Consider the following 13,237-nt stretch of genomic DNA (forward strand, 5'->3'; position numbering starts at 1 on the left):
AGCCCAAAGTCATAGTGATGACAATTATGTTTTCTCATCAGCTGAGGTTTCCACTGGTTGGCAAGTAGTACTAGTAAGGCTTTTGAATGATGAACAGGCATTTTGTTGTTTAGTGATGAGAGCTGATAGGAAGATGGCGAGGAAATTGTGGAGATTCAATAGCAAAGACAGAAATCCTGGACCTTCATAAAAGTAAAAGCTTGCTGAAAATGGGTGAGCTCCTTATGCTATGAAAGCCATTAGACTTTGAGAAAAAGGATATAACAATATTCTAAAGGTCAAAATAAATCCAAATTGTGCATTTTCTGAGATTAATTTTTCATAGAATCACAGAATAGTTTGGGTCAGAAGGGACCTTTAAAGACCATCTAGTTCCAACCCCCCAGGCATCGTCAGGGACACCCTCCACTAGACCAGGTTGCTCAAAGCCCCATCCAACCTGGCCTTGAACACGAGCAATGATGGGGCATCCACAACTTCTCTGGGCACCCCGTTCCAGTGTCTCACCACCCTCATCCTAAAAAATTGCTTCCTTATGTCTAATCTAAATCTACACTCTTTCAGTTTAAAGCCATCGCCCCTTGTCCTGCCACTACAGGCCCTGGTAAAAAGTCTCTCTCCATCTTTCTTATAAGCCCCCTTTATGTATTGAAAGGATGCAATAAGGTCTCCCCAGAGCCTTCTCTTCTCCAGGCTGAATAACCCCACTCTCTCAGCCTTTCTTCACAGGAGAGGTGTTCCAGCCCTCTGACCATTTTTGTGGCCCTCCTCTGGACCCACTCTAACAGATCCATGTCTTTCTTGTGCTGAGGACCCCAGAGCTGAAAGCAGTACTCCAGGTGGGGTGTCACAAGAGCGGAGAAGAGGGGGAGAATCCCATCCCTCGACCTGCTGGCCACGCTTCTTTTTATTCAGCCCAGGATACGGTTGGCTTTCTGGGCTGTGAAGCGCACATTGCCGGCTCACGTCCAGCATTTCCTCGACCAGTACCCCCAAGTCCTTCTGTGCAGGGGGGGGATACCATTTATCCCCCAGTCTGTACTGATATTGAGGATTGCCCCAACTCAGGTGTAGGACCTTGCACTTGGCCTTGTTGAACTTCATGAGGTTCGCATGGGCCCACTCCTCAAGCCTGACAAGGTCCCTCTGGATGGCATTCCTTCCCTCAAGCCTATCAACTGTACCACTCAGCTTGGTGTCATCTGCAAACCTGCTGAGGGTGCACTAAATGCCACTACGTCATTGATGAAGATATTAAATAGCATTGGTCCCAGTATGGACCCTTGAGGAACACCACTCAGTGGTTTCTGTTTGGACATTGAAACACTGAGTGTAACTATTTGGATGCGGCCATCCAGCTAATTTCTTATCCATCTAATGGTCCATCCATCAAACCCATATCTCTCCAATTTAGAGGTAAGAATGTTGGGGGGGACTGTATCAAAGGCCTTGAAGAAGTCTAGGTAGATGACATCTGTAGCACTTCCCTTTGTCCACTGATGCAGTCACTCCATCATAGAAGGCCACTAGATTAGCGAGGCACTATTTGCCCTTGGTGAAGCCATGTTGGCTGCCTCTAATCACTTCCCTGTCTTCTGTATGTTTCTACATATCTTCCAGAAGGATTTGTTCCATGATCTTACCAGGCACAGAGGTGAGGCTGTTAAATTCATTTTAACCAAATGGATTACAAATCTGAATCTTATCAAAGCAGCAAATGTGTTTGGTTTCATTGAAGAATGAATGAAGAAGGGAGGCACTATTATTATAACTATCATTACTACAAATGGTGCATAGAAGAGGAATAGCATAACCAAGAAATGTAAAATTCTTTGGTTTACAGGTGGCTGTTGGTATTTGTATATAATTTCTGGCACAGCTTGTACCACATTTTTTAAAGAAAATTATGATTCTCTCCATTCTTGTGGATAGTTATTAAATCTGTTCTTCTGCCTATATGTATGCACAGATTTTTCTGGATTGGTGACATCTTGACCATGTCACAAGAGAGGCTAAGAAAGACACTGCCCCAATTCTGACTTTAGATTTTTGCACTTTTACTGTTCAGTCGCAGTGCTAGTTATGTTGAATTTGCTTAACTGGCAGAAACAATTTCTTACAGGCTTTTCTGCCCATGTACAATGAGAATACATTTAGCCCACTGAAGTCTGAGAAGAAAAATATGCAAGAGATCTTCCACACTCCCTTTACAGGAGCTAATGTTGAGGATGGGACTTAGCAGAGAAGACAGAACAGAAGTGAAAATAGAGCAACAGCCAGACTTATCAGATCACAAAAGCAGAGCTCTAATGATAGAAAATATGCTCTGCTGTATGTTAAAAGTTCTTGTATTCTCTCTTTTGGACTTCTGACCCCATTCGTGTGGCAGGGAAGAGAAAAGAGTTGCCTGACAGATGGTAATGTGAGATAACTGAGTTAATCCTTTGAGGATTTACACATTCAAAAGGAGAATCAATGTCATTAAAGCCCAATGGGGTACACTGGTTACTCTGTTGTTCAGTATCTTTTGGGTCTTCAGAGACTGATGAGCAAAATGGCAAAGTCTCAGTCTAAGGAGCTTCAGAGGAAGCAAGATGATCTGAAGAAACTTTAGGAAAACTGAATGCACCAAGATGTCTTACACAACTTAAATCTTAAACACACCAAGCACTCACTAGGTCACTAAATTCACTCCCTATGATCGCAAGCAACCAAGAACAAATGATTAATTTAGACTGGTTTGCTAGGCATCCATTAAATTTTCAAACAGTCTATAATAAATATAAGATCTGCAGTACAAAGACTAAAGCCATAAAAAATACAACATGCTACAGGAAGACAGGAGAGAGAAAGATGTTCAATGTACTCTTGAGTGAACTGTCATAAAACAATGATCAATAGGTCAGTACAACATCAGTACACGTAAGAACACCATTTCGCTTAACTCATTCTAGATTTAACAAAGTATCAATTTTCTACAGTTCATGTAATTTCGTACCTTCTGCTTATCAACGATTTTATGCGCTTTGAGTAAAAACCTCAAAAGCTGTTTTCTATATTTCAACACTTTCCTAGAAATACTACTATAATTCACACTGAAATGTAATACTGCATATGTAAGCTAACCATTTAAGAACCTGCAGTAGTGAAGGCTTGGAGATACGCTACTCCACCAGCTGAGTCCTCTATCGTAAAGGAGCTGTCTGAAATAGATGTGACAAAGTACTGTCTGGAGGTCACGCTCTGTCCTTCTTACCTATCAGAGGGTCCTAGATCATAAGGTTGGACTATATACCTAGTTATTAAGCAGCTAAGTGAAGATGAGATTAATCCAACATCGGTAGTTCATATATATATAATGTCTGAGTGTGTACCTGCAGACACACACATATAATAAACTGTCAGCAACAGATAATGCTAGAAAAGCAAATCATAAACGTGCCTGGTTGCCTCTACAGAATGTCCTACTGTAAGATATGACGTTAATTTATTTCTGTGATAGACAGCAAACAGGACCTTTCCAAAATCTTTAAGGCTATCATCATAAATTGAACATTTTTCACTCTGTTGAACTGTTGATAATAAGAAACTATAAGTAAAGAAAACTGGGAGTGTAACATGTGTCATAAATTGGCTGTCTTCCACTTTTTCCCTTAACTAGTTGCCAGTCTGGCCACCTGCCACAGACTGGGGAAAGGGGAGGGGTCACATAGAGATTTTACCTAATGAGAGGACAAAAGAAGTTAAAAGCTGCACAGAAGTGCCAGAGGCATCAGACCCACAGGCACTGTAAAAATAAAAAAGGGAGAAAGTAGTCAAAGATGGACATACAGAGTAAAAAAGAACAACTAGTTGTTATTTTAGTCATCTCCAGAGAATGGTGAAGGATACTTGGCCAAATCATGATTCCAGTCTGCAATATAACACTGGGCATGCTCTGCCTATAGTGTTCAGGTTGAAACTAAAATTGGACAAATAGACTAGCAGATATTAACTACCAAGATCAACCAACCACCCATTCAGTTTAAGGTTATGGCACACCTATTGTTGAAAAGAAGAAGACACATTTGATTGCCTGCTTTGGAGGCCAGTGGAAATAAGGAGATTCCAGATAGCCTTGTGAGATAAGGATGTCCCTCTGACAAACTATGTTACTAATAGAATATTTAATTATCATCAGCTGGAAATTTGGCTGAGAACACACACAGAAAGTTAGCTGATACCGTATGCCTACTGGGAGACTTAACACAAAGCATATATTTATAATGTAGCATTGCAGTGCTGACTTTCTGTCTCTTTCAGGCTACTGATAGAAAGCATCCATATGGACTTTACTACTCCAAGCTAGTTGGACAAGTGCTAGTGGCTACTGATTTCCAGAACATGGTCTAAGGTTTCCCAAAGTTTAATTAACTGTAGGGGGAGTGACAGCAAGTGTTTTAAAGAAATCTCCAGAAGACTAAAGAATTAATCTGTTCTGTTTGACCTCTAACATTGGCTTTCTGCATTATCATACCATGATCATACCATCATCCAGTTTACTCAGCTGTAAAATATTCCCAGATAGTGTTATGCACTATCATGTGGATGATACGAGTGATCGATTCTGTTGAGTAGGTATAAAGAAAATGGTAAGCAAACTTCCGACATAAACCTGAGTCCTTTGCTTTCCCAGCCTTGATACAGAAATGTCAAGAAGTCTGAATGGCTGCTTGCCCATCTAATGTGAATGAAGTGGAACAAATGTATTTAATGTACTTCCTGCTGTGAACAGCATGAGGCTTCAACAATTCCACTAAGGCAAGATGACTGTTTGTCAGCCTGGCTGTAAGGCTGTGTGCTCTCATGGCAACACTAAATACAGTAGCATGAAATTAAAATCACATGTGAAGACAGCCACTGACAAAAAACCTGAAGCAAACAAATAATTGTAAGCATTCTCCTCTTAGCTGCAAACTTCCAGCTCTGCATTCATCACACCTCTTCTCTTCTGGTTTCCAAATGTGATTACAAACCAAGAGTTTAAAATTTGCCTACAACACAAAACAGAGTAAGTAAAAAAGAGTCCAAATCAGCAATCAAAACATTTGACTATGATAGAGCAGAGCTTTGACTGCAAGCCTTGTTGCAAGGACTAAAGCATTTTGTTGCACACAACACAGCAACGATGTTAGTGTTGGAACCAAATCACAGGCTCCTCATTCCCAGATGAATACTAACAAAAGAGTTTGATCTCATTTTTTCTCTGTATATGTGATATGATTTCAGAGTCACAGTTTCAGCTGGAAAAACAGAGAGCACTTCCAGGCTGATCTTGCTTAGTTGCTAAGTGCCTGGGGATTAAGGCATTTCCATGGAAAACTGGGGTCTGAGTGTTTTCAGGATCTGAGGCTAAACTCCAGGACTCCTCTCTCCAAGGGAAATGAAAAGTGCACAGCAACCTTATCTTCTTTTTCCTAGATGCATAGTATTGATCTATTATGTAAAGTGCCTCCTCTGAATGAGCTTTATGCTGAACTCTGTGCTCTCCATGCAGGATAGGTATGTCCTGAGCCAATAAACTGACCTCAAATTCTTCAGGGATTTCTGTTCATCCCCCAATTCCTTGAGATGCATGAAGACAAGTAATTCAGCCCATCAATTTTGGCTAGATTTAGTAACACAAGTTCACATTTGTATGGAAAATGGTTGAGGTTTTTTGTTTGTTTTTGGATTTTGTCTTGAACATCTAAATACCTATTGAAACACTTCAGCATTCATTTCTTTAGATTTCAACTAGATTCTTTTAGATTTTTCTTTAGAAATCGTAAGTACTTTATGAAGCAGGACTAGCTATGTCTCTCTTTGTTGTTTAATAGCATTTTATAGTAGGAGCTGTTTTAACACAAAATTAGAAAAGAATTCCTTCCTTCATGCCCGGTAGTGCTTATGACTTTGGGTTGAATGGCATATTGGTGATTGATCTTAACAGTTTAGATACTTCTCTATGATGTGATGGTTCCTGGGAGCACATGTCTCTCTTCATTAACTATAGAAGGATCCTGGCATAGTCTGCTTGAATGAGATGTCTAAATGTATAGATGGCTAATGTCAAGTGAGATTACTGCTACCCTAAAAGTGGATGATTTGCATAGGTCTTTCCCCTGAATGCTTTTCTTCCCGTGGTTTATGGTTAGTAGCTATCACCTCTGACTCAAACAGATCCATGTGTTTATTTTTTAGTGCTTAAACTGTAGTGACACATGTTAACTTTGAGTCCAAGATCTCCATGCACAACTTACTTCGCTGTGTATTTCATTAACTTAATCCTTTTCTTCTTTTCTATCTGCCTCCAACTTCAGGACCTATCAGGAAAAGTCCCTTCCAAATTAAGAAATGTCCCAGCAGCGGCACCGATTTTAAAATCAGCTTTCACAATATATAAACATACCTGTGCGTGTTCTACATACTATGATTTTTTTTCAGATTTTGCTTTGGCAGCACAGCACAACTGTATAATCCCCAATTAAAGCGTTCAGTTGCCAGGAATTTCTTGAATATACTCTGGTTCACTAGAAAGTTGAGCACACCTCTTTTACTTTTTGTTTATTGTCATGACTTCATAGCAACTCAGCTATTTTAGTTAGACCCTAAGGGCCTTCTCTAGAAATAAAAGAAGAAGAAAAGACTTCAATGATAAGTACTGAAGGTGAATGTTTCATAATTAACTTGCATTGAATGCCAGAGGAGATAAGGTAATGTTGCTAGTGCGGACTTGACTTCCATAGGAAAGATCTCATGTAGTATTACTAAACTTTGACCTTTGCTGTTTGTATCTTTTGACCTGAAGAAGTCAATGCGTAACGTTAATCCAGTCACAGTACCTGGAGAAATCACAACTTAATGACATGCTGTGACATTCGTCCAAAAAAAATTGTTAAGTGAAGATGAACTTAAACAAACAATGAGAAAAATATATCAGTAGATGTGAAGTAAAGAGCCTAAAGTGGACTCCAGAATTTAGTATGATAACATTACTATAGCTTATAGGCTATTATATATGTGCTAAAGCTTTTATCCATCTCTATCTTAGGCATTTTCTGAATTAAATTTTATTGTTAAAAGCTAAAGAAAATGCTTTTTACTTCACATAACATACTGTTTTAACTTACTAAAATTAATTTTGTGCACTGCAAATAATAATAACCAATGCTGCTTAAAATCCCCTACTTATTTACGCAGAATTTATTTCCATCGTGACTACCAGGGTGTTAAATTTCTCACACGTTACATAAACATATGTATATATACACAATCCGAAATAAGCATATATTTATATGTGTGTGTGAATAAATAAATAAATATGTAAGGTATAACTTATAATTTATCTACTCTGTAGTCTGTACTCTGCTTTTTATAGAACAGGCAGCACAACAGATCTCAGATGAAACAAATCATATAGACTTTTCTGTTACCATGCATTATGTTTTTGTGCAAACTAAAAGCATGGGGTAGAAAACTTTACTGGCAAGTGAATTGTCAGTAAGTTTTTGAATGCTCTGGAATTTTTTGTGGGAATACTTTCACTGATACAGAAAGCAAAAAAGGAGTTCTGTCACACTATTTCAAATATGACATATGCAACATTCTGGGTGCAAAAAGACAAGTGAATGCTTGGAAAAAATGATCCAAACCTATCCTTCAAAGCCCCCTTACCTTTCAATATCCAAAATATTGTTTACTCTTACTAACAAGTGTAGATGTTTCAGTTGTTACATAATTAAAATGTTCTATTCTAATGTCCCAAACACTTCCCCAGCTTTTTTTAATAAATCCCATGAGATTATTATTATTTGTTAAATAATTCCTGTTTAAAAGTTTGTAGCATTGAAGCAAGTGGTGCTTATAAATGCAGGAAATATTAGACTTAAAACTGAACCGTGGTATACAAGCCAAATTACTTCTCATGTTTTCCAATGGCAGTGTTAAAGGAGATTTGTTAACTTACCTAATATCTTGTGGGAGTTTCATAAACTGTTAAGTTCTATACTATGTTGTGATTGATTAACTTTCATAATTTCTTATTCAAAGTCACTCTAGGTTACTGTTACAATGACTGTATAAGCCTATGAATGACAATACCTTATTTTAAATGCTAAAAACAGTGTATAAAAGTGTTCCCTCCCAGGCACTGAGGTTCCCACTGAAGTTAGATGCCCTAATTTCAGCTCATCTCTGTTTTAAATAATCTCTTGAAGAAACATTCTCCCCATCCCAAACTTTCCATATACATTTTAAGCAGTCAGAACACCTTCAAAAGCTGGGTAATCAGCTTCTTCATGGATATATTTTTTTATAGCTACTCTCCCAATATTTTATGCTCTGCTATCTACAAACGGTAAAGTTCACGAATTCATCAAAATTATTCAAAAAATCAGATTGTTGTAAAAATCCTACACAAACAAACCTGTATTTGCTATCATAGCAAAGTCAGATAAACATATTTCTATTTCAGCTTGCATTTGATATACGATCTGTTACTTTACAAGTAGTAGTATTTCAAACTGTTGTATTCATGAATACTATATAATTACCCAAATGCTCCACAGAGAAAACAGTCACCTCTGTCACAGGATTACACGTGAGAAATTTCAGGCAGACTGAGTATTTATGATGCAATTAGATGCGTGTCAACTTCCTGCCTTTAAGAGCTGTCTTTTATATCCTTAACTAGGGAGAAATCTCTGTGCTGATAACAACCGTCTATCTTGGCATCAGACTTTCAAAGAGTACTGTACTATGTAATTCCTCACATTAGCCTCTAGGAAATATGACAGTGTCACAATAGATGGTTTATGGTCTCATAGAGAGGACTAAAGTAGCTTTTCAGTATTCCTTTCACAGAATTTACAGTTGAGATGTCAGCCTCCAATCTCCATGCATAAATGAGGGCAATTTTACCAGGAAACCTTTTTGCTACCACTCCTAGAAAGAGAGTTGCCACACCAATGCTAGGGACACTGAGGGAGAACCTCGAGGCTGCAATAATATTTACATGTATTTTCGAAAGCAGTTGGTGATACAGTGTGCTGATTCTGCTCTTCCTTAGTCACAGACCTCTCTCTAATCACCACCAGAAATGTCCCTTTCAATGCAATATATCAAAGCTATTGACCACGTGAGCAAAGGACATCATTCTGTCAGCACTTCCTTACTGAGGCGATTTCTAAAGCAACATTACTGTCTTTTGATTATTTGCTTTATTAAAAAGACAAAGGAAGCATACATGGACACTTCTAGACAGAAATTTAAATGCAGCATCACATCAGAAGGAATATAGCTTGCCTCTTAGCAGTAGCTAGATGGCTTCTGGTCCATCAGGGCCTCTAATACGGCCCTTTGGAGCATAATGCAATGGAGCTGAAGGCTTTGCGGACGCAACCTCAGAATCACACATACAAGGGTGCCCACGCAGGGTGACATTTTGGATTACACCTGTTACTGCGATAGAATGGAAAGGTGCATCTCCTCACTCCCAAACACTGCTCATGTGATTTTCTCAAACCATAAAATATCAATACTAAATACTTTAAAAACCCCACATAGCTTTCTAATAGTATTTTCAAATCTCAAGATGGAAGCAGCATGTGTTTTAACCACCAGGAAGAAGTGCATATATGCTGATTGATTTGAATGTGATGCTATTTGTAGTTTCTGTCCTGAACTGGAAATACTACTTTATTACAAGATGTCTTACCATCATCCTTGTCTGGTACAATGGTAATTCGAGTGCTTGGGAATTCTGCACCAATTCTTCCACCCATCGGCATGCTCAGCAAAACATCAAAGGTCTCAGCCTCCTCATACAAGGAATCATCTATGATGACGATCCGACACATTTTTTCTCGTTCATCTTTGTCAAAACGTAGAATGCTGTTGTGATCCTCAGGCCTGGATATGTAGTCAGAGTAAGAAAGTACAGAGGTTGGGGCAGTGCCAGATGCTGTTCCTGTGGCATAAAAGAAAAACAGTCACTATATTTACCATGGTTATAATGATCCCCTCACAGAGGCTGAATTTTATTTTCATTATCTTTTTATTTCTGTTTACTTTTAGGTGATAAGATGGGCTGAAGCCTCTGACCAGGCTACATTTCTGAGGTCCCTTGACAAACTACTTCCATATATGATGCAATGCAAGCACATGGCTCCTCAAATTCATTTGCAGTTTTTCAATCAGAAGGAATATTGTAGTCTATCACAAGAGACAGACTGACAAAGGAGACCCTGTGAGGATTACCAGTTAACTCCCTTAGTATATTTTACCCACTGAAGATATCGATGGACCAGAAATTAACTATAACAGATAGAATTTGATGAAAACAAATTATTTTGATTCCAGATCACCTCACCAAAAATGTTGCTTCATCCCTCCAGATGAAAAATAATAATAAAAGCACAGGTGTAGAGACCTCATGCTCTGTGTGGATATAATTCATAGGAGATTGAAAGATAGAGGAAGGAGAAGCATGGCAATTAAGCAATATTATTTCATACGAATTTTTTCAACATAGAAAAAAGTAAAGGATATCCTGGGCAATCACTGCAGTGCTTTCAGTTCTTATCAGTTTCAGATATATGGGGCTGCATATAAAAATCTTGCAAAAAGATAAAGAACACAGATCCTCTTCACCTCCTAACAAATGGCAGAAATTTGGAACATGGTAATTTTTCAGTTGTATTCAATAATACTCTAAGACAGATTGCAAAGATGAATACATTTCCAGTTGAGACCGAAGATATTTAGATGAAAAAGTAAGAGTTACAAACAATTTTGTTACGTAATAGATGGAACAATTCTTTTTGCTTTTCTGTCTCTTTTCCATTTTTGCCTTTTTTTTTCCATAGTAGATTCTGTTACCTTGTTGTGTGTAGCAGATAATCATCAGTTCCTGGCTCACATCTCCACTTCTTCTGACTGGAATAAATAATTCACCAATATCTTCTTCAATAGTATAGGTGGACTGAGGAAAAAAGACAGTTGATTCTGCAAAGAACAGACACATTTGTTTATGTAGATTTATGGCCTCATAAAGTCACCTGTAAAATAGCTAGGAGGATTTTAGCATATTCTAAAGTGCAACAAATAACTCGTATGTATCAGCAATGGCACTACATTTTAAGAAAAACTTGGAGGGTGAGTTTCTTAGTCTTTCAGAAATGGAAAAGAAGATCAGATCATTAGGTCTGAATTCACAAGTCCTTACTAAGTAGTCCCTAATGTGACTAATTCACTTATCTAGGGTTAATAGTGCAAGACAGTGTTTGGGGAATTTTTTCACAAGGTCTATATTTTTATTATTTCCATGGTAATTCATTATTAACTCTTAAGCACAGAAGTATCAATAGCATAACTCACACACAGGCAGTGGTTCTGCAAGGCCATTCGTTAACTTACTGCATCAAGATAACCATGAAAATCATTTGGCATTGAGGATGCAAGACGGAGATCTTGCTATCTGACTTGGACGCTCGATTTGAGTTGGCTACATGTCTACACTCCTGTTTTACTCAAAGGAGACCTAGCCAATGGAGTCAGTGAAGTCTGGAGAGCAATCTCACCCTAAAATGTGTTGGACCAAAGAATGTCAGCTCTGTTTTTCAGGGAAAAAAACACTAAAATTCATTTTAAACTCCTTCATTATTTTATACTCATATAAACAGATTGCTGAGTTTTATGCTGTTAGTGGGATTCAGGATAAATTTTGTTCTTGTTCTCTCAAAAACTCAAGAACATATACCTATATAGCATATACTTATATGCATATACTTATAAAGCACCTTTACAGTTTCATTAATATGACTGGAACCCAAACAGAATATAATTCTGTATAATATCAAATCAAGTGGTATCAGCTGACTGCACAAAGCAAATCTTTTCATTATTTCAGAGTACTTTGGCAAACAATGTTCTGAAAATTGTCATGTGACTTCTTTGAAAACCTGTTCCAGGTTTTATTTCTCCAACTGGAAAATACTACTAGCATGACTTAAGGTCAAAAGTCTGCCTTAAAAATGCTGTAATACAGGTTTGATAACATCTAGACACTTTCACTATTCCAGCAAGTCAAAAATTCAATGTGAAGAACACCAAAACCCTACCCTTTTGTTTTAAAGTAAAACAAAATGTAACACTAAAAAACTCCAATTTGTTCCTTTTATTTCTCCCTTCAGAATTAAGTTGACAAAACGAAAAACTCTATCCTTCAAAAAAAAATGCAGGAATCTAATTTGTTGTGTTTCCTGTCTCTCTCATAATTATCCAACTAGGAGTAAAATGACACTATAGAAGTTTAACAGACCTTATGAACAATGTAAAAGCTCAGAGGAGAATGATCTACACATCTCAGCTCGTGTAAGGAAACACATCCTTATGCAATCTCTTTTTGGAATAAAACATTAACTAATGTCCCATACACCAGGGGCCTGGTACAGCTTTCCAAACAAGCTCACTGTTTTGGTGCTATGACTACGCCATTCAAATCAATGAATTTTAAAATCATTTTCACTGGAAGCAGAATAAAACTTTTGATGGTTCCTATTCAGTTAGCATCTGAACTTGTTATACCCTACACTTTAAAAGATTATTAGGAAACCCAGTCCTTCCCCTCAAAGTTCTCCCTATATTTTTCCTGTAGCTATTCCTTGATTTGCAGTTGTGCATTTGATTTTCTCCTATGCAACTTCACTTTATGTATAATTACTACAAATTCTCTGAGACTGTAAAAATTCTATCTTAATGTAAGAAATAGAAAAACTATCATTGGCATTAAGAAGACTCAGACGATTATCTTGAGTTGTGCTATCTCACTGATCATAGAAAAGAGAGAGATTTAACATATTTTCAAGTAATTTCTGTGTCTCGTACATACTACATACTATTTTTCTCAGTGACTAAATATGGATGTCAGATAACCTCTGGTTTAACTTGCATTTGTAAGTAGGAACTAAGAAACTGCTGACAGTTTTCCTGCCCAGTCCTCTTTAAACGTTAATTAGGGAAGACTATATAAAACAAGCTGTTACAGTCATCCAATACTTGAAAGATTCCTTAAGGACAGTTTTATGTGACCATAGCCCATGGGTTCAAGTGTCTGGATGTAGCTGAAAAGCAAAGCAACCAGAGCACATTCTACTTTTTTTTTTTTTTAAATCAGCTTCTTTCCTCATTTACATTTAACCATAATTTTATTTGTTCT

The 13,237-nt window shown here is 37.6% G+C and overlaps 1 protein-coding gene across 1 annotated transcript in view; it reads right to left on the reverse strand.

Annotated features, from left to right (window-relative positions):
• FREM2 (FRAS1 related extracellular matrix 2) overlaps positions 1-13,237 on the reverse strand; it is a 142,902-nt gene that overhangs the window by 47,446 nt on the left and 82,219 nt on the right. The window contains exons 5-6 of the mRNA XM_076364204.1: positions 10,900-11,025; positions 9,737-9,988 (exon numbers count right to left, since the gene is read on the reverse strand). Of these exons, the coding sequence (XP_076220319.1) occupies positions 9,737-9,988; positions 10,900-11,025 (378 nt within the window). The remainder of the gene's footprint in view (positions 1-9,736; positions 9,989-10,899; positions 11,026-13,237) is intronic.

Source organism: Aptenodytes patagonicus, chromosome 1, assembly GCF_965638725.1.
Source record: "Aptenodytes patagonicus chromosome 1, bAptPat1.pri.cur, whole genome shotgun sequence".
In the NCBI taxonomy this organism is placed as follows: Eukaryota; Metazoa; Chordata; class Aves; order Sphenisciformes; family Spheniscidae; genus Aptenodytes; species Aptenodytes patagonicus.